The sequence below is a fragment of the Streptopelia decaocto genome (genome assembly GCF_964273445.1).
Source record: "Streptopelia decaocto genome assembly, chromosome: 20".
NCBI lineage: Eukaryota > Metazoa > Chordata > Aves > Columbiformes > Columbidae > Streptopelia > Streptopelia decaocto.
The window spans coordinates 2533972-2561841 of NC_138675.1; the positions used below are offsets into that span (position 1 = coordinate 2533972).

At 51.7% G+C, this 27870-nt stretch overlaps 2 protein-coding genes across 4 annotated transcripts in view; both read right to left on the minus strand.

Annotated features, from left to right (window-relative positions):
- Window positions 1-10973: 10973 nt before the first annotated feature.
- Window positions 10974-21051, minus strand: ALDH4A1 (aldehyde dehydrogenase 4 family member A1). Its single transcript, XM_082069654.1, has 15 exons — window positions 20875-21051; window positions 20056-20149; window positions 19622-19714; window positions 19449-19496; window positions 18936-19091; window positions 18389-18538; window positions 18217-18291; window positions 16361-16548; window positions 15426-15499; window positions 14682-14878; window positions 14247-14294; window positions 13685-13837; window positions 13350-13471; window positions 12832-12950; window positions 10974-11393 (listed from the first exon to the last, which is right to left on the minus strand). Exons 1-15 carry the CDS (start codon window positions 20907-20909, stop codon window positions 11281-11283), a joined length of 1665 nt encoding a protein of 554 aa, XP_081925780.1. The 5' UTR covers window positions 20910-21051; the 3' UTR covers window positions 10974-11280.
- A 610-nt stretch (window positions 21052-21661) lies between these two features.
- Window positions 21662-27870, minus strand: part of IFFO2 (intermediate filament family orphan 2) — a 41095-nt gene continuing 34886 nt past the window's right edge. For 2 of the 3 annotated variants that reach the window (XM_082069656.1, XM_082069655.1), the window contains one exon: window positions 21662-27675. In XM_082069656.1, coding sequence (XP_081925782.1) covers window positions 27570-27675 — 106 coding nt within the window. In that variant the 3' untranslated portion in view covers window positions 21662-27569. The remainder of the gene's footprint in view (window positions 27676-27870) is intronic. The other variant, XR_014185767.1, reaches the window with a different exon arrangement.

The window sequence follows — 27870 nt, forward strand, 5'->3', positions numbered from 1 at the left end:
GGTTACGGGCGGGTTCGCCTTGGCTGGAGCAGAAAGATGAGACTTTTCCCCGCATGCAGCTGCTCACCACATTGCCCAGCTCAAGGGGGAAAAAAACAGGCAAAAAAACAATGTCAAGAGCCTCTGACAAGTTATCAGCTGCGGTTAAAAGGAGCTGACAAGTGGGGGAGGCAGCCCGGGCCAAGCAGACCGTAAATGCAGGTGTTAGGGAGGAATTATCGCCTGGGCAGCAGTAAATCAGCCCGGCTACCATCGCGTTTGGGGCCGAGGATGCTCAGGATGTCCAGGAATGGGCTTGTGGAGCAGATCCCGAGCTCTGGTGGTTGACATGGATCACATCCCGGTTGGGATCCAGGGGCTTGGGGGCACCAGTGTCCTCTGAGGGGCTCAAAACACACCAGTTGTGGAAAAAACAAGCGCCAGGCAGTTCCCATTTTAGCGACCGAAGTAGAAAGAAAAGGCACCGATTTGGCCTGTTTCTTCCATCTTTTCTCCTTGCCATTTCTTTGAAATTGTGTCCATCTTTTTGAAACATCCTGTATTTTCATGTAGTCTCTTCCCTTCAACAGGGGACAAGAATTCCTGCTCCAAGAGCCATTCATCTCTTTGATGTTACCCCCCCATCAGCCCTGTGCAGGGAGGGGAGCAGAACAGCACCCGAACGGAGGGAGCAGGCAGGGAGCAGCAGCATGGCCATAGCCGACAATATTTTATTGGTGGTGTAGACTAAACCCTTCGCTTTTAGGCTCCAAGTCACGAGTAGGTCAGTGATGTTGGGTTTTTAGCTGATTCTCCCCACTATCACTTCACCCCCAGGTCCCCAAGCCCCAAACTTGTGACTTTGCAGGTCCCTGGTTCTGCAGGCAGCTGCTGGAAATTGGGCCTGATTTAATCAGCCAGCTCCTAGTTTCGATAGCATGGAAAACGCTTCCAGCTCGTCTCCTCGGTGCGCATTCAATTTCTCCCTTCGACAGATTTATTCATTTATAATCCGCCGTTTGCCAGCGAGATCTTGTTGCAAATACAAGCGGCTGTCCGGGCTGGTGCTGCGAATGTCAAATGCCTTTGGCATCTCGAGAACAGCAGACAAGAGACCCTGGTACCCTCGAGCATCATGGTTTAGGGGTCCGTGCAGAATTTGGGGCTTCTTGTGCTGAAGGAGGGATGGGTCCGTGCAGAATTTGGGGGTCCTTGTGCCAAAGGAGGGATGGGTCCGTGCAGAATTTGGGGGTCCTTGTGCCAAAGGAGGGATGGGTCCGTGCAGAATTTGGGGGTCCTTGTGCCAAAGGAGGGATGGGTCCGTGCAAAATTTGGGGGTCCTTGTGCCAAAGGAGGGATGGGTCCGTGCAGAATTTGGGGGTCCTTGTGCCAAAGGAGGGATGGGTCCATGCAGAACAGGTTCTCAGCATCCTTGGTGCACCCCCTTGTCCCAGTCTCCTTGTCAAAAATTCAGTTTAGCTAATTAGTGCACTCCCTGCATAACACATATAAATGCCAGGCTGTGTTTTTCATTGCTGTCTGTGTTTTTGACCCGTCCCCACCTCAGCCCCATCCTTCCCTTCCCTGCATTCATTCCCGGTGGGAGCCGTCTTGTCTCCAACACTTAGGACTTGCTTCGAGCTTTGGAAATCTAATTTCCAATCAGCAATCCATCAGCCTGGCATGGCTGGGCTGTAAAACACCATCCCCCAGGCCTCCCGAATGCCTCTGGTCTCAATAGCCAGGCCGCTCTTCCCCCGCGGGGAGGATGCTCACGTCGGGCAGAGCCGCTTTGTTCCTGGGCAAGCGTAACCGAAGCCACCGGAGCAATTCCCGGAGAACAGCATCGCACAGTGGGACGGTGCCCAGGAACAAGCTCCCCAAGGAGAGGGCAAACAAAGGCACCGGGACACCGCGATCAACTTTCTGAAGCCAGTGCTGGGCTATCTGACCAGAGCGTCGCTTTGATTTGAGTTTAATAGAAGCAGCGTCGCTGATGGATACATGGTTCCCAAAGAGCGGCGTTTCCCGGGTGGGGATTTACTTGCGTTTGTGCACAGAGAAGGGGCGGCTTGCGCAATATCTATTTTAGCGGCAAGTTTGCAAACACGTGGGGAATATCTTGGGCTCTGCAGTCCGGGCTGGGTGTTGTGGGAGCCGAGGACAGCTGGTGTTTTATACCATTATCTGTTTTCTAGCAAGTCTGAGGCAATGTGTAGCTGTAAGTAGTGTGGGAAGGAGCATTTCTGTCCATCCCTGTGTGTGCAGAGCTGCTCGGGAGCGCAAGGAAAGGCTGCGGCATTGTCAACACCTCACGCTGCATCTGCAGCATCAGATCCTGAGGACAGAGGAGGGAAGAAATCGTCACCCAAGCAGAATCGCAGCTCAGAGGACATTGCGAGGGGTTAAAGCCGCGGCCAGGCGTCCCCGTCCTCTTCCGAGCCGTGGCTGCCACGCCGAGCTTGAGTTTCACAAGCAGCTCTGGCTATAAAATATGATCGTGTCTCCCGCGCTGATTGATGGTTCCAGTGCAAACATGAGGCAGCTCGGCCCAGGGGGGATCACGGTTTCAAGGGCGCAGCCGCCTGACATCCTATCCCCCCCAGTCGGGGTTGTCCCACTTGTCACCTGGCCAGGGTGGCGGACGGGAGAGGAGCCGAGGGGACATGACATCTCGCTGGGTCCCTTTTCTGGTCAGCCTGAGCCATCAGGGGACGGTTCTGCGATGTCCAGCCCTGGGTCACTGGGAATGCTGAAGGAAATTCTCTTTTCCGACATACGTTGCAGTAAATTTAGGGTGTCAGCCCCCTATGCAACGCTGCCTTCCCATGTAAACCCAGGACTACCCCAGTGGTGTCCCCAGTATCTCTATGGGTGTATATATATATATATATATGGATGTATAGTCTAAAAAAGCCATTTTTAACAAACCCATGGAGCATGCAGGAAAATACTAAAGGTAACCAGCTGCAGAGGTGCTAATGTACCAACCCAGAGGAGTTACCGGGAGCAGGGGAATTAGCAGTGAGACAGAATTAGCAGTTACACAAAGCAGAGGCCGCGAGCACAGCTCCCTCTGTGCCAGCATCCTCTGGAGGGGGAGCCAGGCCACCCTGGGGCTGGTTGTGCTGGCTGGTGTTGATGTACAACCCCAAAGCAACAGAATTCGGGAGTTCAGAGCTGCAAAGGGAGCTGCAGCAAGGGGAGCGGGCGCGTTTTGGGGTCTCCAGCTGGACCTTGCTCACATCCCTCCCTCCTTCCACCTATTTTTGTTCCTGCTTCGAGGCACCAGCAGCAGCGACTTGTGGCTGAGAAAACAAAGCTCACAGCTGGATTCTGGGCAGCTGGGGGGGAATATTTGGACTATTCCACGATACCGTTCTGCTGGGGCCTTTGTCCCTGTGTCCAGTTATGGTGACAGCAGCCTGGTGTCACCCGCGCGCGGGAGCGACCCTGCTTTGCGCATTTGCAGGAAACATTCATTTCCTAAACACTGTCTGGAGCCACTTTGCAAGTGGAGGGTCCCGCAGAGGGTTAAGGGCAGCGGGGGTGTCTCCTGCCCCCCCTTCCCCTGCAAAGCCCTTGGCCCAGGGAAGCGCCTTCATAGCGGGTGGGTGATGTCAGGGGGGACAGGCACAGCTGTCTCCAGCCATCCCGCTGCCACCCCCGGATTAGGGCCAGGGGAGAGCGAGGGGGGGACGCGCATTCTTGGGGGACGGGCGTCACTTTGGCTCTCCCCTCCCTGCCTCTGCCTTTCCCCCGTGGGCTGATGCACGTGGGTTTTATTCAAACCGCATTCCCCCCCCGGCAGCTGCTGCCTCTGCCCCCCACAGCTCACTCCAGCGTGGGACCCCGAGGAGTTTGGGTGCAGAGGAGCGAGGGGACATGCAGGGGGTGGCATCAGCGATCTCAGCCCTAGTTTTGCAGTTTTATCATAGAATGGTTTGGGTTGAAGGGACCTTCCCAGCTCATCCAGCCCATGAGCAGGGACATCTTCACCAGCTCAGGTTGCTCAGAGCCCCGTCCAGCCTGGCCTGGGATGTCTCCAGGGATGGTTCATCCACCACCTCTCTGGCCAACCTGGGCCAGGCTCTCACCACCTCAGGGACAACAATTTCTTCTTTCCCCCCCTTCCTGGCATCCCCTCCATGCCCAGCACCATCCTTCCCTTCCCCACCATCCTTCCCTTCCCCACCATCCTTCCCTTCCCCACCATCCTTCCCTTCCCCACCATCCTTCCCTTCCCCACCCTCATGGATGCTCCAGCGCCTACTCCTGACATCCCTCATTTTTGGGGTGTCACATATTTTCCACAGACTGGGAATAAAAAAGACAAAACCCAAGCGGGGAGCTGCCGGAAGGGTTGATCTCGCCTTGATTAAATGTTTTGGATGGCACCGGTAGACGATGCGGGGAAAATCGATTGTCCCCGGCAGTTTTGCCCGCCTGGCACTGTGAAGCAGGCACCGAAATGTCAGGTTTGTGATCTCAAATCGGTGATCACGACACAGGACGAGCTTAAAAAAACCCAACAAACCAAAGGGTGTGTGGGGGGAAAAAATCTTTAATGAAAACAACGGCAGAGCGGGGCTGCTTCTGTGATAATATTAATAATTGGTAAAGGGGGGGGAAATATCCGCAGGAGGAAGCTGCTGTTTGTAAGTCGTTTTCTGGGTGCTGTGTACACGCAGATGCCTTATCGCTGAAGGATGAGAAATAGCAGCTGAGATGGAACCGCAGATACATTTTAAGCACCCAAACGAAGGGCTGGGGAAGGGGGGACGCGCTGTGGTTCGGGAGGGTGGATTGATGGCTGCGCGGGGGCTGGTGGGGGCCTGGGGGGTTTGTAGGGCCAGGAGCAGAATTTAGGGGATAACCCCCCCCCAGGAAAGGGACTATGGGTGCAGGTGACCTCTGGGTGTGAAGAAATGGTGATTCGAGGGAAAAACGTCGTCCCCGCAGCTGTGGGGGTGAGGGTTGTGCTTTGCATGTGAGGATGATGATGTGAGGATGATGATGGGCTGAGGCTGCACAAACCCCCGGTTCAGCGTGGAAAACGGTGCCTCATCCCCCCCCAGGGCCTCTCCCCATCCCCGGGGGGCTGATTCTGGGGGGGTTTGGCCACAGCTGGCGGGGAAACGGCTGCGCAGGAGCCGCTTGGCAGATGCAGAAGTTTGCTCTTAATCCCAAGCCGCCCTGGGCCAACTTCACTGCGGTTCCCCGCTGCTGCCAGAAACCCCGGCTATTCGCTTTTGGAGCCAACCTCGAGATGTCAGACAACAGCCCAGTAATTTATCTCCTGGGGGGGCTTCCCCGGAGAGCCGGGGGAGGAGAGAGCGGCCGAGCCGGCCGCCTTCACCTGTTCCTCTTCTCAAGCAGCCTGGCTCCAAAATAATTCAGGCTCCCAGACAAGCTCTCCCTGGGGTAAACTGGGAAAGGCCGGGCTGGGTTTGCTCCTCGCCCCCCCAAAACAGCCCCCGGCAATGTGCCCTGAGGCCAAACCGCAGCTCCGAGGTGGGGGAAGAGGCACCCAAACCTGGGCGAGGGGACCGGGTGTCCTCGGATGCCCCGGGAGGACGTTTCTCCCCTCCAGAGCGATGTATCCCCCGATTTTTCATTGCAAAGCAGATGGGGGGGTGTAGGGGGGTTCTGCCTCCTCATCCCTTTATTTTCTTTCCAGGGTTTTCTTCCGGCCCCGAGGTTGGGTCGGATCTCCTTCCAGCTTTGCCGGGTGAGCCGCAGGGATGCGAATCCCCTCTTTATTTATTTTAGCTGGAAGCTGACATCCCGCTGCATTCTCATGACTCCAGGACTTGGGGCTTTAGCAAAAATGCTAAATATTAGAAGCCTCTCCGTAATTTTGCAGCGTTTCGGAGGGGACGGGGAGTGCGGGCTCTTGCTACAGCCCTTAAAACCCCTGTTTGTTTGTTGAACGGGGCTGACGGACTCAAACCCTCTCCCATTTCTTGCCGCTCAGTGTTTCTTTGCTCGTTTTCTCCCATCCGTACTGTGGGAAAATCCGGCTGGCGGGCTGAACTCTCCTTTCTCCCCACCAGTCCAAACCAACGCTGGTACCCGCACCCAGCCCCATTCCCATTCCTCCCAGTCCCAAACCCCCCGGGATGCTCCGTTCCAGTCTCCCGGCTCGGTGGGAGCTGTGGGGCCGCTGGTTTTCTGCAGAGAATGGGACAAAGACCACCCTCTGCCGCCCAGTCCTTGTACTGCAGACTGTACTTGTACTGCTCTGCTCTCCGGAGCCCTGGAGAGACAGGGGGTGAACCCTCAGGCAGAAGCGCCAAGAAGGGACAAATAATATATGGCAGGAAGAGAAAAGCCAGGCCAAGGAATTCTTCATCCCCCTGGAAAACCGTATTTTCAGGGTTGCTGCTGCTCCCCTGCGTCGTGGGGTTTTTTTTGTGTCTTTCCACCCCCCTCACCCCTGTGTCTCTTTACTCCTCATCATCCCTTTTTTTTCCTAAGGGGTTTAAAAATCATAAGACAGGTTGTGCCCAAAAATGTCTCGGTGTGGGTGCGGGTGTGGGTGTGGGTGCGGGTGTGGGTGTGGATGTAGGTGTGGGTGTGGATGTAGGTGTGGGTGTGGGTGTAGGTGTAGGTGTAGGTGTGGGTGTAGGTGTGGGTGTAGGTGTAGGTGTGGGTGCAGGTGTAGGTGTGGGTGCAGGTGTGGGTGTAGGTGTGGGTGTGGGTGTAGGTGTAGGTGTGGGTGTAGGTGTGGGTGCAGGTGTGGGTGCAGGTGTAGGTGTGGGTGCAGGTGTAGGTGTGGGTGTAGGTGCAGGTGTAGGTGATGCAGTCGCTGCCCCGGGGCCTGCGCAGGGAGGATGTTTTTGGGGGGGGCTGATTCGGTGCTTGGTGCCCCTGGCCTGGGCAGATGTTCCCTGTAAACAGCAGCAGCCCTGCCCGGGGGGACGGGGGTTAAATGGGAATCACACATAGACCCTCCCCCCCGCCTTTGCCAGCACCCTGAGCTCCCAAAGGTTTTCAGCCTTGGGGAGTTTGCCGACTTGGGGATTTTTAAAGCTGGGCCTCAGTTTGGGCTTGTGTTTAAAGGTCAGATATTCCCTTTATCCCGCAACCATCCCTGGTCTTTCCCTGTAGCGTCCATGTCGTGAGTTTCCTCTGGCCTCTCCTTGAGAAACAAAGCAAACCCCCCAGAGTCAGACCCACTCGCCCCCGGGCCCCCTTGGTACCAGCAAAAGGTAAAAACAGCCTCTTAGATTGTGTTTAGTATTTATTCTCCAGCCTGAAACACGGGCTGGGCAGGAAAGCGGCTCCTAGGACGTGGTATAGAGGATTTTTAGGAGGGAATCAGGAAGGAGGGAGCCCTAAAGGTCTCCCCCGAAGCACTTTGTTGGGAAATGGGTGGCAGGAGGGGCAGCAGCTTCCCCCGACCAGCTGCAGCTTGTGAATGGGATCCAGCTTGTGAATGGTACCAGCTGGGGCAGGACCCTCCAGGTGCTGCTGACACCAGCCCAGCAAAGCCGAGGGAAGAGCCCAAAATCCTGGGCTGGGAGCGAAGGTGAGTGCTGATGGATCCCAGATCTGCCGTCAGGCGGCTGCTGCTCATGCGGGGGTTGGATTCCCTCAGGTAAGAGCAGGGATTTGCTCCATCTGTTGTTAAATTTGTCTCGTGGGGCTGCCCGGAGCGCTGGGTGGGTAGAGATGTTGTGTTGGGGAAGCTTTGGGTGCTTGTAACGGGGGAAGGGACCCTGAGCTCCAGCGCCTTTCCAGGCACGTGCTGCAGAGCGACACCCCCGTTTGGAGCGTTCCCCCACCCTCCAGGCTTCGCAGGGACCCCAGTGTATCCTGCATTATAAGGAGGCTCCAGAAAGCATTTTCAGTGTGATGCTGCACTGGGGCTTCTAAACCTCATTTATTGACTCCTCGGGGCGGGGGGTTAAGGGCTCTTCTCTACCCTGTTAAGCCAAAGGCGATGGGGCAGCTCCTCTGTGGTTTAGGTTTTGGGTCTGTGTGTTGTGCTCACGGTGAAGCGACGGGTTTTCCCTTTGTCCTCAGGATGCGGTGCTGGGTTTTCCAGCCCCGTGACCTGTCCTGAATCGCAGCCGTTCCAATGTGGGAACTGCAGGTGGTAACCCTAAGAGAGCTAAACCAGTTTATTTTAAGAAAAAAGCCAAGTCGGTGAGGCTGAAATTAGGGCAGCAGTTGCACCACCGTGGGCACTGCCTTTCCTGCGTAAACTGGGGAATTATGATTGCTCAGAGAGCCAGAGGTGATGCTGAAAAGAAGGTGGCCGGTGTCCCTGTGCAGAACCTGCCGCTCGTCCTCTCTGTCTCTCTGGTTTACCCCCCATGGACGAACAGGGCCGTGCTGCCTCGTTTTCTGCTTCACGTTGCTTTAGAGTGAGATTTCCCCATTCACCCCAGCTCCGGGTGGTTTGCATTAGCACCCGCGCAGCCCGGGGAGCCGGGGGACGGCGTTTGGGCTCCGGCCAAGCGGCACCGGCCTCTCTAACGACGTCCCTAACGCGGGGACATGGCGGGTTTGATCTGGCAATTAGCCGCAGCCGGGCCGCTAACGGGAAGCAGATGGAGCTGCGTGTTATCAGAGGGGAAAATCTGCCACCTCCTCTGGGCTCAGCATCCGCCCGCTCCCGCGATTTGGGATGCAGGAGCGGGCTGGGATCCCCGCCAGGGATGCTCCAGACCTGTTGTGTGTCTCTATTGGGATGGCGCGGAGCCCCCGCTCCCTCCCCAGGCCCTTTCCCCACCCCTCCCATTGATTTTCCCCATCCCAGTGTCGGGCAGAGCGGTCCCAGCACATCCCAGCGGTCAGGGGAGCGCTCAGGGGTCCGATTTTCAAGCCCCCGCTGCTCCCAAACACCTCCCGAAGCCTTTAGCAGCCGAGTGTTTCAATAGCATTAGGGCACTGATTTAAAGTCACAAAAAGCCATGAAATTCAGAGGTAAGGCTAAAAAAATCCACTTGATGCTCCGGCCTTAAGTCGTAAAGGCATGAGCCGAAGGCAGTGGGTGCAAGGGGGTGCGAGGCAGAGACTTAATTAGATTTAAATGAGCTGATGGGCCACCCCAGCAAGGCTCAGGGGGTTGTCCCGGGCTGGTGGCAGGAGGTGACCTGGACATGGCTGTGGTCCCACCGGGTGATCTTGGGGGGTTCAGAGACCATCCCTGACACTGGGGTGGGAACTGGGGGGTTTTTGGAGCTGAACTGGGCTCCCGCGTGCTGCCCGGTGTGTAGCACGAGGATGTGTTGTAGTAACCAGGATTATATTGAATTAAGCACCTACTGGTAGTTTCTGCCTGTTTATTCCCATGCATGGGGATCGTCTTAGTTTTAGCAGAAAATACAAAGCTGAGGTGTTTGTATTTTATTGTATTTTGGTTTATTGTATTGTATTATATCATATTTTACCTCTGGGATGCGCATGTGGTAAGAAGTGCAGCCGAAAGGCTGATTTTTGGGGATCTCTGCAGTGTATTTCAGCAGATGCAGAGCTGCGGCAGCCCTGGTGTCCTGGTTTATCTGCTTAAGATGAGAGCAAACAGGTGCTTTTTTGATTATATATATTTTTAATATATAATCAATATAGACAAGGGTGGGTGCAGCAGCACCTGCAGTTGGGTCCCAACACCAACCAGAGCTGCACCCCCTGTTCTGGGGCAGGCGCAGCAGTTTTGGGGGGTCCTCAGTGTTCCCATCTTACCACATAAAGTGCACTAAAGGTGCCGAACGCACACTCAGTGGAGAAATAATTCATAAAAGAACACCAAGTTTTTTCACAATTTGTTTTATTGCAGGATTTCTCAGTTAAATCAGGATTCACAGGTATTAATGAACTTGTCCATGACCTGCATGTTAAATACCAGCCCAGGATCAATATTAATGCGTGTTACAACAGCATTACAGGGTTATCTGCAAATCCTGCTGATTGAACAGTTATTAATTGGAGGTGTTACGAATGTAGACGTTTCCAAATTAGAACCGATCCTGGGAGGATTTTGTGTTTCAGCTCCTTTTCCTGTTTGCGTTCCGGGCCGGGCGGGTGAGGACGCGCTGGGGGAGCCTGCGCAGGTCACGGAGGTCAGAACTCGTTTGACTCATTTAACTCAGCAGCTTGCAGAGCACAAGGTGCTCAGAGCATGATGGGCTGGGAAACGCAGAATTGGTGCTGTCCCAGGGCCTTCTGCTAACACTGGAATTATTTTGGGTAGGTGAGGGATGCTGCAGCCACCTAAGCATGTGCAGAAACGTTCCTATTATTGAAACATCTCTTAAATTAAATGTTTTCATCTCCTTCAAGCGGACGTACAAGGATGGGAGCGGTGGAAGCAGCTGAAAACCAGCAGGAAGGCAGCCTGACCAGTAAGGAAACTGGGACCAAGTGGGGTGTTGCTGCTCCCCCTGCGCAATGGCCGAGCGCACCCCGGGACCATCCGCAGGGCACAGTACAGGTAATCCCGGCTGTTGGCTTCGTGGGTGCAAAATAATGCGCTTAAACTGAGTTTTAAGCGACACCACACTCGCAGCCGCCCTCTCCTGGCACAAAGCGCCTTCTGCTAAGTTCTCTTCCTACATAAAAACCATTTGGGTGTGCGGGAGGTTTTGCTCTTGTTCAGGAACGGGGAGAAAATACGTCTTAGGGCTTCAACCATTTTGATCTCAGGTTTAAAATAAGCTTGGCTTTCCCCCCCGTCCCAGGAAGGCTGGAACAGGAAACTGAACTTGCAGGGATTGCTGCTGGTGCAGCTCAGGCGCTGCCGCGGTGAAACAATCTTGGGGATGAAGAGAAGAGAAAGAGAAGGACTTTGCTTTTTACAGGTGTCATATACCCATCTCCTGCTTTAATTCCAGTGTTCTCAGCCGCATTCAGAGAGAACCACGTTGGATGGTGCGGGATGGACAAAACAGGAGGAAAAGGGAAACCCAGGTCCAGGTAACGCACCCACCCCCCCATTCACTAACGAAGCGTGCTCATAAAACCACAAACACTTTGTTAAATGATTAACGCAAAAAAAGGAATAATTTTATTTTTTCTTTAAAAATAAAACCTAAGCTCGTCAGGTTAAAGATCAGTAGTTTTAAGTGCTTTATTTGCAGGCTGTAGCTGCGAAGCCACTGTGTGCGTCGAGGATGAGCGGCATAGGCGGCACTGCACGTACATGTAGCAGCAGTGTCACTGCATGTGCACATAGAGCAGGTGTCACTGCGAGTACGTGCAGCACGGGTGTCAGTGCATGTACACATAGCGTGGGTGTCACCGCACGTACGCGTAGCGCGGGTGTCACCGCACGTATGCGTCGCATGGGTGTCACTGCATGTACGCGTAGCGCCAGTCGGTCAGCGGCACGTGCGTCTCTTTGATGGCCTGGGGCGACGTCCAGCGCAGGATGTAGTGGGGACCCCCGGGTTTGTCGTTAGTGCCTGTGCCAAAGGAGAAAAAAAACAGCGGTGAGCACGAGATGGGGGACGAGGGACTTGCCCAACGCGGCTCAGAGCAGGTGACAAATACAGTTCACTTCAAAAACCATTCGCTTGTTGGCTGAGGGGGGGGGAACCGAAGGAACTCGGAATAGTTGAATGGACAGGGAGTGATTCTCTGGTCTCTGCCGCACGGATCTGTGCAAAGTGTCCGTGATCCTTGCGCCTCCTGAGAAAGTGTCAATAGTGCAGCAGTGCTGCTGCGGAACTCCTGGTGATGGGACATCCCGAGAGCCCGGACAACTTAGGTAAGTACATATAATAGTATATATATATATATATGTGTATATATATACACACACACAGATATATATGTATATAAATGATATACATATGTGTGTGTATACATACATGTACACACATATACATATATATATATCTCATACATATATATACACACGTGTGTGTGTATATATGTCTCTCATACATATATATACGTATGTGTATATATCTCATACATATACACATATGTATATATATCTCTCATACTGATATATACATATGTGTATATATCTCATACATATACACATATATGTATATATACACACACATTCAGTACATATCTATATAGTATGTATACACGTATATATATGTGTATATATACACAGATATATCATCATACACATATATAAAATATTCATATAAATGTGTATGTATATACAAATACATAATACTATATATACACGTGTGTATATATACAGATATAATACATATATATGTGTCTGTATCTACAGACACAGACACACACAAACACATGTGTATATATACTTACATATAATAAGTATATATTATGTACAATATATGTAATCACATATGATGTAGGAGAAAAATAATCTTCCACCAATTTAGAAGGAAAAATATATAGGAGTGCATTAAAGATACTTTTATTCCAATAAAATTAAACAGACTTTACAAATACACGTGTAACGTTTTTATTACTTTGCAACATTGTGAGAGCTCTAAAGATTGCAAAGAATTGTGCCTAAAGATTTTATAAACCCCTTTCTACCTCTTGCAAAGCTGCTTTCCCTCCCTCATTACATTGTAATATTATAATAATACTTTGTGTATTACAGTTCTGTGTCAGCGCTAACCTGGGAATTATTTTAGGCTTCACTATTCTGGCTTGAAATAGCACAGAACACTTCAGTTACCACTGCAATCTTGTGTTAGTTACTAGTTACTAAGTTATCTTTTTATATTTGAAGTGTTTTTCTCCCAAACGCTCTCCAGACATGGGCTGAGCAGCTGAAATGTCTCATGGAGATGAGCTGGACCTGGCAGCGTTGGTTTAATGGTTGGACTTGACCCTAAGTGTCATTTCCACACCAGCCAACGCTGCGCCCTGTGACCGGCAGGAGGGGGTTGGGTTTGTTCTCACCCGAGACGCGGGAGCCGCCGAACGGCTGCTGAGCCACCACGGCGCCCGTCGACTTGTCGTTGATGTAGAAGTTGCCGGCCGCGTTGCGCAGGCGGCTCCGGGTCTGGGCGATGATGGTCCTGCGCGGGGACAGCACCGGCGCTGAGCGCCACACAACGGCCTCCCTGCCCCGTACCGCCCAAAACGACGCAGAAATACCCTGCTGTGTATAACTTAAGGATGGGCCCTTTTTGAGGTTACTCTGTTCTAAGCCCTCCTCCTGCTTTGGGGTGCAGCCTCCCGTATGCTCCACAAGATGCCTTTGGGGTAATTTCGCATCGAAAAACCCCACTTTAGATCCCTCCCCCTCCCTCCTCAGCAGAAGGAGGGCTAAAGGCAGGGTAAGCCCTGTGGGAAAGGCTTTATTTTCCCCCTCCCCGCGCAGCGCGGGGCTGTGGAGAGCAGCGAGCGCGACGGCTCAGCCCAGAAGTGGGAAAAGCATCTTCTCCTTCCCGAGATGCGGCGATTTTGGCACTTACTTCTCCTGGGCGAAGATTGCCCCCGTGAGGCCGTAGGGCGACGTGGTGTCGATGAGATCCAGCACCTCCTGGTACCGCTTCTCCGGGTAGACGTAAACCGTGAGGATGGGGCCAAAAATCTCCTGTACGGTAAAAAAATATATACAGCACTTAGTGGGGAAAGCCCTTAAAATAAGCAGTGGGTGTTTCAGCACCTGATTAATCTGAAACTGTGATGCAAAAAGAAAACCAGCACCAATTTTTTTTGGTACAGCTCCATTCTAGGTGCGCAGGAGATGCCTTGGGATGGGGATTTTTGTCCCTTTTGCTCCTTCCCCGGCCCCTCCTGCTCTCACCTCTTTCATGATGGGATCCTGCGGGTCTGTGCTCTCCACGATGCAGGGATCGATGAAATAGCCGACGCTGTCGTCGCAGCCGCCTCCCGCCAGGATGGTGAGGTTGGGTGACTTCCTAGCGTGCTCCAGCCACCTCCTGACCCGGGCAAAAGACTGAGAGAAAAGGAAATAATAATTGAAAAAGAAGTGTGGATTGGGAGTCTAAAAGGAGTCCTGGGCAATCCCTTTCAGGGCTACGCTGCTCTGCCAGTTTAGAGAGGGGTGGGCAGAGCTGGAAAAAGTCCCAGACACTCTGAACCTTTTGTCTGAGATAGTTTTTCTGCAAAATAACCTGTTTTTCAAGAGGGGCAGCGACTGAGCCATGCAATGCTCCAGGAGGGTGCAAAAGAGGGCTGATATTCACCTCTAATCCACCTCTGATAGTCATACTTTGCTATGAGGATCATCAGCTCTAACTCAGCTCTGATATTCCTACTTTGCTATAAGCAATAAAAACCCATTTAACTTAACACTTACTAAGCCAGGTGGTGTTACCTTCTTGGCCTGGGAGAGGCGAACTCACCTTGTCATCAATCACCGCCGAGAAAAACGTCCCAAAGTCCTGGGCGGGCTGTGGGAAGCCAAAAAGGAGACAATATAAGTACATACTATGCCAAAAAAGCTAACTCTGAAATTAGGAGGAGCTTAAATTCCCAAAATTACATTTCCCCCCCTGCTTCCAAACGCAACTCGGCTCGAGCTCCCCCCTTTTCAATTAGTCTGCAGTATTCAGTGACTCACACAATCCTTCCTGCAGACGCTGGCTACAAGTTAATTTCTAATCACTAAAAAAAAAGATGAAGCGGGAGGGGGGACCCACGGAGGGGCGGCGGTGGGGAGAACCAGTGGATAAAAAGCTCGGTTCAATAGGAATTAGTAGCCAGTTACCGCAGTCTCTAATCCCATCAACCACCCGCTGAGCCGCAAAGCCCTTCAGCAGCCCGGCAGCTCCGCTCACGTCTCCCACTTTGATCTTCCCGTGCTCCTCCAGCAGCTTCTCTTTGATCTGGGGCCACAGCGAGTCCGGGGCGTAGAGACGAGAGCAAGCCGAGCATTTTTGGCCGCCGTACTCGAAGGCCGAGCGCAGGGTCCCGTTCACTACGCTGGACACGTCGGCTGAGCTGTGCACCAGGTGGAAATTCTTCCCGCCGCACTCTTGGTGTTGGAGAAAAGGAGAAAAAAAGAGGGAAATGAGGAGTCGTCAGGGCTGCACCGCCTCCCAAAAGCAGAAACTATGGCCAGGTCCCTTGCAAGGGGCTCAGGCAGCCCAGTCTGTGTTTTTTGGGGAACAGGGACAGTGCCACAATCCCGGGAGCACAACCCACATGTAGATGAGGTTCTTAAGGACACAGCTTAGCGCCAGTGTTGGGTTAGCAGTTGGACTTGAGGGTCTTTTGCAACCAAAATGAGTCTATTAATACGATTCTAACCCTGGAGCTGATGTACAGAACTGATGGGAAAGGGACCGACCCGAGTTCCCAAACTTAGTGTGGAGGCTCCGCAACCCCAGAGCATCATCACCTCCCGCCCAAGGGCCAGTTCCCCACCATAAAAGCCCATCCCATACTGGAGAGGACACAATTTACTGTGTCATTTGCTCTCTGCTCACAAGGAGAGGAATCCTGGCCACCACTTCAGCTTCTCCCCAAGGAAGGGAGAAACTAACCCACCCCCCCAAAAAGGTGCAAGACGCAGCGGTTACCTCCGGCCAGGCGTGGGAAATTGCGGTAGTGATCCAGGTTCTCGGATACCTGCTTCCAGAGCCGCTTGAAAGTCCTGGAAGAGAAAGGAGGAGCTGCTGTGTCTTTGCACAGAGGTGGCACTTGGTTTAAAGGCACATCTGGGTGATGCGATGTGCTGCAGGGGACCCCAGCAAACCCCTGCGTCCCTCCCCAAAACAAGGGATGCCCTGCAAGCAGAAAAGGAGATGCTGACAATGAAACCATAGGTGTTAAGGCAATAGCACTACACAACAGTTTTAAAATAAGCAACTGTTGCAGTGAAGACACAGGAGCGAGCATCCAGCAGAAGTTTCTGTTCTTTCGCCCCCTCCTTTCGGTCCTTACTGTGACAAACCCCTTGGCTGGAAAACAATAAAAATGCTAATAACCTCCCAGCAGGAGGCACAGCCACTAATACTAATTTATGAGCTTCCCACTGCTAAAGCATGATGCTCATCCGACCATGTCCATGGTCGGTGGAGCGGGGTCCCCAGGTTTAATGGCCCGTTACGGGCTGCCGGGGCCCTCGGCGTCGCTACCGCGCCCCGACGAGCAGGTTTGCAAATCTCGGTGGGGCTGGCGTCGCTCTGCGGTTCCTGGAGCCAAATTGCAGCATCCCTGGGAGACAGGGCACTGTCACACACAGCTTCAGCTACTCTCTGTGCCTTGAGTTTAGCAACAGAAACACCTTACCATTAAACCCGCTCTGTGCAGCAAAATAAACTGGTTAGACATTTTTTCAATTAGTTTTAAACGCTACTTTAACACCATCGGGTGAGGATAGCTGGTTGTTTGCCTGCTGCCCTACTCAACGCTGACCTACGTGATCAAAGGACCCGCAGATGAGCGCTCGGCATCATCCCAGCCAGCGGTTCCTCGCTATCGTTCCCCCAATTCGCTCCCCTCCCCAACGTACAGGGCGCTGCCGGTGAAATTGAGCCCGCAGAAGTGCTCGGAGCTGGTGACGGTGTCTCCGAAGACGGGCCCGTCCGCCGGCACGAACTGCACGACGTTGGGAGGGAGCCCGGCGTCCAGCAGGACCTTGTAGACGGCGTAGTTGGAGAGCACGGCGGTGTCACTGGGCTTCCACAGGACCACGTTTCCCTGCGGGAGAGGAGAAAGTCAGCACGGGAGAAAAGGCTTAAGCCCGCACACGGCTGTGCGAGGCTTAAATGCTCCGGCAAAAGCCCGGCCCGTAGCCCGCGGTGGATGGGACCTGAGCAACGGCATCTTCAGGTGATTCACACCTGCCTTGTGCCCCAGCACTGGTTTGGAAAAGGGCTGTGATGGGCCTGGCCAGCTGAAAGCACAAATTCATAGAATCATAGAATCATTTTGGTTGGAAAAAATCTTTAAGATTATCAAGTCCAACCGTTCTGTCCCTGCCCCACGTCCTGAGAACCTCATGTCCGTCTGTCCAGCCCTCCAGGGATGGTGACTCCAGCACTGCCCTGGGCAGCCTGTTCCAATGCCCCACAGCCCTTTGGGGAAGAAATTGTTCCCACATCCAACCTCAACCTCCCCTGGCGCAACTTGAGGCCGTTTCCTCTGCTCCTGGCGCTTGTTCCTGGGGAGCAGAGCCCGACCCCCCTGGCTCCAAGCTCCTTCCAGGCAGTTCAGAGATCAGAAGGTCTCCCCTCAGCTCCTGGTCTCCCCTTTCACACCCCGGGTCGCTGTGCCAGACTCACACTCCCCATTACCAGGGACGCAGTTTTCCCTTCCCTAAGAGGAACCACAAAACACACACCTGGTTTACACCTCAGGAAATGGGACGTCACCGCTAAGAAACGTGCTTACGACAATCGCGAGTCCCGTCACCCGCTCCTACCGGGTCTGGCACAACCCAGCGGGTATTTGTACCAGCCAAAGCACTGACATAAAACCTCCGGCCCGGATTAATCGTGCACAAGCAAACAGCACAATTGGCTGGAAAACACAGGGCCCGAGCGCTGCTGGAGGCTCCCGCCCCTTTGGCTCTGTGCCACCGGCCGCCTCTTGTTTTTTTCCCCCTCAGTGCAACAATAAATTAATTAATCCCGGCCCAAATTCATCAGGTTATTACAGCCCCTCCCCAAAACCCACCCTGCAAAGGCAGGTGCTCCCTGTGCCCGACAGGCAAACATACAGAAATGCTGTTTACCGATCCTTGGAATGGATCCTTGGATCTCGTCTCCCATTTCAATGCCAGGGCCACAACCTGCTCTCTGCAACCATCGCCCTAACGCACCTGCTGCACCCAAAAAGCGTCCTCCAAGGGGAACCTGAGCAACTACAAACCAACTGCACTTTTGGGGCACAACAGCACCCTGAAGCCTTGTTCACAGAGCAGAGAAACAAAACCCCGCTCTATTCACATCTCCCTGCAGCACCTTCACCTTCTCTTGACTTAAAACTCAGCCTAGAAGCAAAAAGACACCTTTATTCTGAACAATAACCCCCCCAAGAGCAGGTGTGGGCAATTCTGCCTTTTTCAACTCCTCCTCACCCCACCTGTCCATCAGTGAACAGGTCTAAAATCCAGCCACTAGAACGCCTTCTTGTAATTAAAGACAGCTGTGCCTAATTGCAAGGCAGCTGATTGAAGGATGAGCAGAAGCAGGAGCCCAGGTGTGACCTACTGAACAGCACCAGAGTACCAAGAGGGCTGAATTCGCCCCTTGGGGATGCCAAACCGGGCAAACCACAGCCTTGGGGAGAGTGGATCCCCCTTCCCAGCCTTTCTGCGGCCTGTCCTCCCCATCCCTGGCTTTCCCAAACCACCGCAACACTCACCATCAGCGCTGGAGCTCCGGCCAGGTTGCCACCGATCGCTGTGAAGTTGAAGGGCGAGATGGCTGCCACGAAACCCTGTGGGTGGGAGAGGAAAGGGACGGGTGCGTGTCCACAAAAACAGGGAGTTTGGGGCAAAAAAAGGGAGTGTGAGAAGCGGCAGGCAGCCCCTCACCTCCAGCCCCCGGTACACAACGCTGTTGGTGCTGACGTCCACGCTGATGGGCTGGTCGTTCTCCAGCTCCAGCGCATACTTGGCATTGAATCGGAAGAAGTCGATCAGCTCGCCAGCGGCATCGATTTCTGCCTGGATGACTGTTTTACCCTGCGGGGAGAGGTCGCATCAAATAAAGGCACTAACGTGTCAAATAAAAGCACTAAACGGAGGGTTTTTGGGGGATGCAGCAATGTGAGGTGCAGCACGGCACATGCAGTGGACCATGTTTTGAGCCCACATCCCACCACGGCTCCTTGGCACCGAGCGGAGACAAACGCAGCTTGTGCTGCTGCCAGGGGACATCGTGTCCACCCCTGCAGAGCCTCCCCTTTCCCATTCTGCAAGGAAAACCCCTGATCATTGCAGCCCATTTCTGCTCCTACTCAGTTCAAAGACTCGCACCCAAAATAATCCCTCGGCAGCTCTTCCTGCTGAGCTTCCCCGGCTCCCAGTTCCCCAAATTCCCTCCCATTCACCCCAAATGTCAACCCTGCATCCCCCTTACCTGCCCAACCATGGTTTTGGCCAGCACCTCCGCTCGCCTGGGGCCGCTCAGCAAGTCGGCTGCTTTCAGGAAGATCTGGGCTCGGTCCTGGACAGGTTTCAGGTCCCATTCTTTCCTGGCCGCCAAGGCAGCGTTAATGGCTTTGTTAATGAGCTCCTGCGGAAGAAAAGGGGAAAGGAACAAGGAGGAACTCATCACGTCACCGTCACGTCACCATCCAGCTCCAGGCACAAACCACAGGAGCCATTTTCCCGTCACAATCCCAAATTTGCACCTCCTGGTACCAATTTATTCCGAGATCCCCAGAAGAGCCAACAGTGGCCTCTGGAGCCTCCCCGGTCAGAATCTGAGCAGCCATTTGTGTTTCATCCAGATTTCTCACCAGCAATCTCAAAGGACATCGCACTGCAAGGTTTGCAACCCCGTGAGATACAGCCTGGCGAAATGCTGCCACTACCCCCCAAAACAGACAGATGATAAAAAAGGAAGAGGAAAGCAGCGGGGTGTACTCACCTTGTTGGCATAGCAGTACTTGGCCACCTTGTGCGCATGGTTAAATGGCTGAAAAGAGAAGAAAAGCGAAGAAAAGCCTCTGTAGTCATCGGTCTGACAGAGCTCCCTCCTCCTGGGTACATCCTCCTGTTCTGTTTCCACTTGTTAAATAAGAGTTTTCCCCCCAAACTCACCGACAGCTGGTACCGCACCGTCGGTGTCCACACCTCTTCGCCCCCGATCACGCAGGGGATGGCTTCTGTCTTGCCCTTCAGGTCGGCGAGCGCCTGAGCGAGAGGAGGAGGATGAGGAGGAAAAGAGCATTATGGTGGGAGCTGCACATACAGAGCTCCGCCAGACCTCCCTCCCTCCCTCCCTCCCTCCCTCCCTCCATCCATCCATCCATCCTCCCCCACAAAGGGACACCTGGGGACAGGTGTCCTTCTGTCCCTGCTCACGGAGTGTCCGTGGGCTGGAGGAATGGGGAGAGGAGGGACAACCCCAACTGTTCCCAAAGGGAAGGAGCTGGGGCCCAGGAGAGTGAGTGGGGGTGCTGTGCAGCACCAGAAGTACAAACTAGGACCTTAAACCACCCCCCCCGCCAAAATCCCGATCCCCGCAGCGGTACCTTCTGAAGTGCTGCTCGCTCGGGGCTCCCCGGCTTAAACTCGAGGATGGGCTCGTTGGTCACCTCGATGGCCGCGTGGTGCTGCCATCGCCACCTGCGAGACAGAGAGCAGACACTGAAATTCTCCTTGTTTTCCTCCTTCTCTCCGCACCCCAGCTCCAATAACGTGTTTTATTGTTTTACGTTGCGCTCCTTGGCCAAACCAGCTACGCAAGCCCAGGCACAACACCATGATATCTGTCATCCCACCCATCGGTGACGATGGTGGAGCCAAGAACCAAGCCTGACACGGCTCCCATCCGGCTCTCCCTTCTCTTTGCTCTAGAAAAGCTGCTCGAAAAGGACTTTTTAAGGGACTACGCACAAAATAAGCTCCGAATCGATGTGGTTTGCTCCCCTGGCGAAGTCCAGGGCCTGGCACAGTCCAGTGAGCAGCCGGACCTTGGCCAGCTCGGGCTGTGCATTTGCCAACCCCGCTCCAGCATTAAATTGCCCATCTCAGCAATTTTGCCCCCCCTCCCTAAAAAAAGGGGCAAAAAGGGAAAAAAAAAGTGCAAAGAAGTGGAGAAAGAACAGTGGGTGGAAGCAAAGAAGGTGCTCGGTAAGAAATATGGGGGGGCTGGGGCAGCAAAAGCGAACAAAGGCAACGCAAAGGGACCCCCCGGGCTCCCTCTGCGCGGCCACGCGTGGGAACACAGCAGGAACGGGGGTTCGGTGGGGTTTGCTGTGTGTCCCCGGGGAAGGGGAGCGCAGGGGGCAGGAGGGGGCAGGAGGGGGCACAGGAGGCGCGGCCGGGGGGCACAGGGACCCCGCACTCACCCGCGGCCGCGCAGCCCCCGCAGCGCCCGCCACATCCCGGCCCCGCCGCGCTCCGCGTCCAACGGCCGCTCCCAAACACGGGGGGGAGATTAAGACAAGAACATAAAATAAATTAATAAAAAAAATAGAGAGGGAAGCGGGTCGCTCCCGGAGCCACCCCACACTCGTGCACTCTCTGCGGGGCGTGTCCTCCCCCCCTCCCGTTGGGCGGGAATGGGGCGGCCTCGCCTGTCCCTCCCCCAACCCCCCCGTCCCGCCGCTGCGGTGGTTGCGCCCGGCCAACGGCGCGGCCGCGCGCTGCCGCACGTGGGAAGGGGCGGGGCGCTGGAATGAGCTAAAAATAATTAACCCCCCCTAGTAATTAAGCGCAAAGCGAAGCGCCCACCCACCCGAAGGAGGCGGCTCCGGCGGCGGCTCCGGCCTCGGCGGCGGCTCCGGGATCGAACCTGCGAGGGGAGAAAGAGAAACACGAGCTGAGGCGGCTGCTGCGGTTCCCCATAGCAACTAACAATTAGCAATAGAGGAGGATTTTAGCCCAAAACGGGGCCTGGCCCGGGCAGAGGCTGGTTTGCGATTGGTTATTTTTATTTGCAGAAAGGATATCGGCACTTTAAGAGTTGCAGCTGAAAGACACGGATTTTTAAGGGGGGTTTGGAGTATTTTGGGAGCCCAAATCACCTGCCAAGCCCCGAGGAAGGTTCCCCCAGCCCAAGCTCCAAACGCACAAGCAGTTTTTGCTTTAAAGGTGTTTTCCAACCCAAGAATTAACGCACACAGAGCCATTAACCAGGAGTTTGGTATTTATTTTATATATTTTTTTTTGTTTCCTTGTCACCAGAAAAGGACAATGACCCGTTTTCATCACCAGCTCCCGCTCCCCCCTCTGCGGGATGGGGTCCCGATGGGCCGAGCGCCGAAGGATGAACCGCTCCGGAGGGCCAGCGGGGCCGAGGATGGACAGACGGACGGACGGGAGCCCGGAGCGCTGTGTGAGGAGCAGACCTGGGAGGGTCGGGGGGTTTGGTTTTGGCACTAAAAAAAGGCAAATGGAGATAATCTGCTGGAAGGGTGAATGGTTCGGGCTCGCGCTGCGGGTGGTTCTCGGTGCCCCGGCTACAGGGGATTAAATTCCATCCCCAAAAATACATGTACCCTTTGGTCTGCTTGCAAATTCCAGCCACAGAGAAACATCAATTTACATCTCGACTCCGGAGCAAACTGGTTCATCCTTCGTCCTTTCCTCACCAGAGATCAAATAGCATCATCAGTTCAGTCTTTTTCTTTGTTTTCTTTAAAATAAGCTGATATACAGAATATAAAGCACAATATTTACAACAGTACAGTAAACAGGTTCATTTCCACATTGATCAGTAGTCTGTTTTCATGTGTATAAAAGAAACTCTTACATGACCTAAGAGGAACCGACAAGAAGTAACACAGCGTGGGGAAAGAATCATCAATACCCTCCACTTCGATGCGTTAATTAATAAATAATTGATTTTGGCAGAACAGCTACGTACACTTTAGCCGCAGGGAAGGTGTTCGAAGGGCTGAATTATGTGTCGCTTTTGGTGAAACCACGTTACACAAGAGGTGCGTTTGGTGACCGAGATTGTCATCATCCTCAACACTAATACAGAAAGAGATTTCAGATGAAATCTGCGCAGGGATTGTGGCACGGGGGTACCGGGGTGTTCTGCCATAGAAATAACACAGGTTTGAATGACCCCAGCGTTTATTTGAAGTATTAAAATCATTATTTCCTCCATAAATGGAGCCGGCCAGAGCTACGAGCCCCCCCTGTGCTGACAGAAGCGCTTTGCTGTTGGGCTGCCCCAAATGAGGAGGGAATTGGGATTTCTACAAGTATCAGGTACCCACTTCTCACACACCATTTGCTGCTTCTTCAAAAGAGAAGCTTTGAGAGGCTCCCGCCAACGCGGAAGGGGCTTAAGACACTGAACCACACACAAAAACAGACAAAAAGAAATAAGCGAGTGTTTCTTCACTGCTCTGCCAAGACTTGGGTTCAGCGAATTCAGAATTTGGCAGGTAGTGCTTCTAGTTCACCCCTAAAACCAACGTTATTAACACCAGGATACTATTTGTTGCCATTACTGGCAATTTCTCACTTAAAACTTAAACTGACAGAAGTTACATTCTACTAAAAGCTGGGAAAAACAAAATAAAGGATTTGGGCGACTTAACACTGAAAGCAAATACTTTAAAAACCCGGGTGTTCCCCTGCAACCAAGTCCTGGCCCCCTGCAAAAGAATAAAATACCAGACGTCCTAAAGCCAAACGTGGGAAATCCTCATCGGGATATTATTACCACCAGTTCTTCGTTTTGCTGTGACAAACATTGCAACATTCCGCTCTAAAATGTGAAACGGAGACATCCCGGTGGTGCAATTTGCTACCTCGTGTGCTCCAACACAAATGATGTTCCCTGTTTTTCCAGAGGGAAACACAAGGCAATGTCTGGTTTAGGTGCCGAGGCTGCGAGCACCCGCCCATCGCCGCCGCTTTGCCGACCACCCCGCTGGTATTTTTGCTGGCAGGAATGGTTATGCCAAAAAAATAAATAGTAATTTCATATTAGAAGTAGCTTTAGATCTCTATTCAGGCACGATTCTGATTTATGTTGTTTCATCAAGTTAATTCCAATTCAGAGCGGTGTAGATGATTATAATTTCTCTTCCAAGCAGGTCACCACAAATGCTCCTTGGGGCAGACTATAAGGTTGCTGTGCTGCTGTGTCCTTACCCTCTCCAGCAGAATCAGGAGAAAAACAACCCAAAAACTGCAAAACAGGGGAAACAGCAACAATTGTGCAGTCGCAGCAAAGCCCTGAACCTGTTTTGCTCTCCCTCCCGCTCCGAGGAAGCGATGGGCGAGTGTTTCGCAGCCAAACCTGCTCCATTATTTGTGTTGTCGCTTGAAACCGTTGGAGAATTTGGAGTCCCGAAGATACTTTACAAGGGAATAATAGCATTTGCTAACAGAATTCTGTTTGCACTTTAAAAACCTCTAATAAAAATAGAATATATAGTGTGTTTTTTATAAATAGATTACACATTTAGCTTAGATGAGTTTCATTACATTCCCCCCCCCGACGCATTTTTGTAAAAGCTTTTTGTGTTTTTCATTGTGTGAACTATGATCATTACTAAGTCTTTGAAAACAAAATCATTTGTACCACATTATTCTTTGGACATTTTTTCACAACATGCATCCACAAAAGCAACTGCCATTTGTTTACTGAAAACATGTTTTTTTGTACAAACCCATGTTAGGAATTTGATCTGTTATTACACTGCTAACAAGCAAAAAAATTTGCTTCCTTGAAAACCCCTTTTAAAAAATGAGAAACAATGAGGAGGATTTTCTGATTGTACGTCTAAAAAAGTGTCAATATGACACCGCATTAAGAATAGAAAACAAAAATAAAGTATTTACAGCTTTACGAAGGGAAGGGAAAGAGGTCATCAAAATCATTTCCAGCATTTTCACCTTTTTTTTCTGGCAAGCTTTTGATCTGGTTTGTACTTAAACGCAACAGAACGGGAGCACTGGCAGCTGGATCAGCAGCATCGCTTGAAACGAACCCCAAGTCCTCCCAGGGCAATGGTCAAGGACCAACCCTCACAACTGCCGAGAGGTTGATCCACCGAGTCCTACACGGTCCTAAAGGAAAATAAACCCCCGATCCCGACTACAAAACCACCTTTTCTGCTCTAAAAATGGATTACATACGGTTATAAGAAAGACACCGACAACCACGGTAATTTACCGTCATACACATCACCACCGTACACGTTATTTCTCTACCCTCTACTATGGACCCACATCCCGTACACTTACCAAACGCAGCACTATATGGATTATAATCCTCGTGATTATGGCTCCGAGATAAACCGCAGGTTACAACCGGCTTGTGCCCACCGCTGAATTTCTGCTCCCTCGCTCAGCTCTTGCCATCAAACCAAGGATATTCCTTCCTACCCTCAACCCTAGTTTCAAAAATACTCAGCCGTTTTCTTTCTAGGACGCTGAGTTTGAAAGAAAATTAACCAAACACCAGCAGCTAAGCCGGACGGCCCTTAAAATCGCTCCGTTTATCCGGTACCAAAGAGCATTTAATGATTGAGGGGAGCTGATTCACTGTGCAAGGCTTAACCGTGTCCCCACCAAAGTCACTAAAGCGTTACAGACGTTCAGCTTTGGCAGATGGTTTCTCAGCCTCCTGAGAAACGACGTATTAGCAGCTGAAGTTCATCCAGGCTTGAAAACCTTAAGAGTACTTGATTGAAAACATGCAGTCCCAGCCCCCTCAAAAATATATCACATCTCTCACCCCACCCACCCAACCCCAACTCGCAGCCTTGGCGAACGTGACATTTACCGCTCAGGCCACCTAAGAAATCATAGGAATGAGCACTTTGGAATATAGTTTCTTTTCCAGAGATAAGTCATCTACATTTACACGATGAAGTAGGCTTTGAAAAAAAGCCCCTAACCCACACCACAAGAACCAAGAAGTTGCTAGCTACTCTGTGAGTAACCGCACTGAGTATTGCCATCAGTAGGGAAACCACGAGAATGTCCTTGGATCTATTTGCTTGGGACAGAAGCCACCAAGTGTGGATCCAGACGGATCATCCCAGTACCCTTCCTCAATCTGAAAAGCCACAGGGAGTCCCGTTTGATTCACGTGGCCTAAAAGCACCACCGTGTCCGAGCAGCCGGAGCTGAACAGCGACCAAACTCCAGGCAGCACCAAAGCAACCGAAATTGGACATATTACTGTACCCACAGCTTCGGTGCGAGCAGAAACCCACCGAGGTCCTGCCCGGGTGTGCGAGACCGAGCAGATTTCTGCCCAGGAACGTGCTGTTTGCTGAGACACTTGTGCTCTTTTTGGAAGAAAGCAACGCTGATCTACGCTGGCTGTACGCTTACAATGCAACCGCCCTGGTTTCAGATCAATACATAAGAGAGGCTTGGAAGTAAATACTCAGGAAGCTAAAAAGATTGGCCAGCTTACCTTTACATAACACTGAGAGGGTGCTTAAATCGGGTATTTCCCTGTCCAGTCCTAGCACTGCTCCTACAAAGCAGTTTCTAAGCTTCCTGGCAGGAAAAGAAAATAAATACATTTGGTATTTATTCCAAGTCTAGTTAACTACACAGCTACCTCTAGGCAGTATTAACTACACTTTCAATCTTGGTCTAAAAAAACAAACCAAAAAGATTATTGGCTGAGGTTTATACCCTGTTTTTACCTGGCTGAGGTGCTACAATTCCCATTATAACCATGAAGAGCTTGATGATGCCAGAGTTTCCTCAAATACCACCAAGTGATCTGACTTTGGGTGCTGCTTTCTCCTGTGTAAAAATACAGAAAGATTGACAAAGCCTAGATCTTCTCACAGAAAAAGCACACGGCTGTTCCTCCCTAATGCTAGGGCAGCAGTAATTGGGGATTCATGTTACTACGCCCTAAAAAGGATTACGGTATTTTCCGACGTTCAGCTTTTCCGAAGAACAGTGGTCTGGGAACCCTCCCAATGTCACGTCTCAAGCCTCCATCTAAACCACCGCATGTCAGTTTATCCCGGTGCTTCAACTACCCCACTCTAAACATCATGAAAGCAGCATAAAATGGAGTTATCTCCCTGTCAGCAAAGTAAATCTGCAAACGCTATGGTTTCAAAAGAAAAAAATCCTGAAAAAAAATACAAACCAACATGGGAACTGAAGGGCTGATTCCCCTCGTAATCCAATCACCGGGAACAAAGGCATTGTAATATGACATTCCTCCTCAAAAGAAGCTCTACAGATAATAACATGTGCAAATGTGTTTTTAGCTTTCCTTTCCCCAAGAGATAACTGTAGCCCAGCAGGGACCAAACATTCCATATAAATAAGGCGAGCTTTTTTTGTAGTTTTTGTTGTTTTTTTTTTTTGCATAGTAGTTTATCAGTGATAGTCCCACCCCACAGAACCCTCCTTTGTCCCCCCGCTTTGCCACCGAGCTGAGATTCGCTGCTTCAGATTCTGGAGTCTAGTAGAGAGCTCGTACAAATCCCAAAGACTCCTTCCCCCCAAAAGCTGGAGTGAAGACATTCCTTTTAATATTGTATAACTGCTTAATCCTAAAAGCTCTCTTCTAAACCCACTATTATTTTTAAATGTTTACAGTTCAATTTGGAGGCATTCTTTTGTTCTGCCAGACATTGGTAATTGTACCATAATAGTCTTGGCTTCGTGTCTCATTTTGCCAGCGTTCCTTTTGCCAATCAGTGCAGCAGTTCAATAAAACCATAAGCTTATTGAAATACCCAGAGCCTTTGCAGCATCATCCTCTGCTGCCACCAGATTTTTTTATAAGTAAGATTTTTTTATAAAAACATCTGCTATTAATATTCCACTGGAGCTCCAAGTGGCTCAGCTTGGGGCAAAGGCACAATTAAAACACCATGTTTTCTTACAGGACTCTGCATTTATGATTTGTATAACAATAGAAATGTACAGCACCAATCCTTGGGTGGGGTGAGGATGCGTGTAGGAATGAGTCCTTAGAAACCCCGTGCAAGGGCTTACAAGTCTTTTTTTTATTCCCACGTCAGTGTATAGCTTCTTAAATCTTTTTCTCGTATCTTCCCTTTCACTGGAACAGCCCAACTACGTATCAGCTGACCATGGGCTCCACATCCGTCTCTCTGTCCAACTCATCCTGAATTTCATCTGTGTTTCCTGAGTCGCTGCTGGCTACAGAGCTGGGAGATGGAGAATTTCTGTAGACAAATTCAGAGCGAGCTTTAGACAAACAAATAGCATTGACAAAGTAATTTTTAAAAAAGAAACCTTTAAAGAAAACGGCCACTTTCACTTCCCAAAATAATTTAAGGTATCCCCTGTTAACATTAAACTTTAGGTTTACAGGAAGTATCATTAGTAAACTTAAGCTTCTCATGTGTTGCTACCCCAGC

Excerpts from the sequence above, each read along its gene's own strand:
- ALDH4A1 (XM_082069654.1), bottom strand. The coding sequence starts at position 20,909 with ATGTGGCGGGCGCTGCGGGGGCTGCGCGGCCGCGG. Across the intron at positions 18,292-18,388 it reads TTGTGTACCGGGGGCTGGAG|GGTTTCGTGGCAGCCATCTC; the intron begins GTGAGGGGCTGC and ends TCCCACCCACAG. Across the intron at positions 15,500-16,360 it reads AATTTCACCGGCAGCGCCCT|GACTTTCAAGCGGCTCTGGA; the intron begins GTACGTTGGGGA and ends TTTCTCTTCCAG.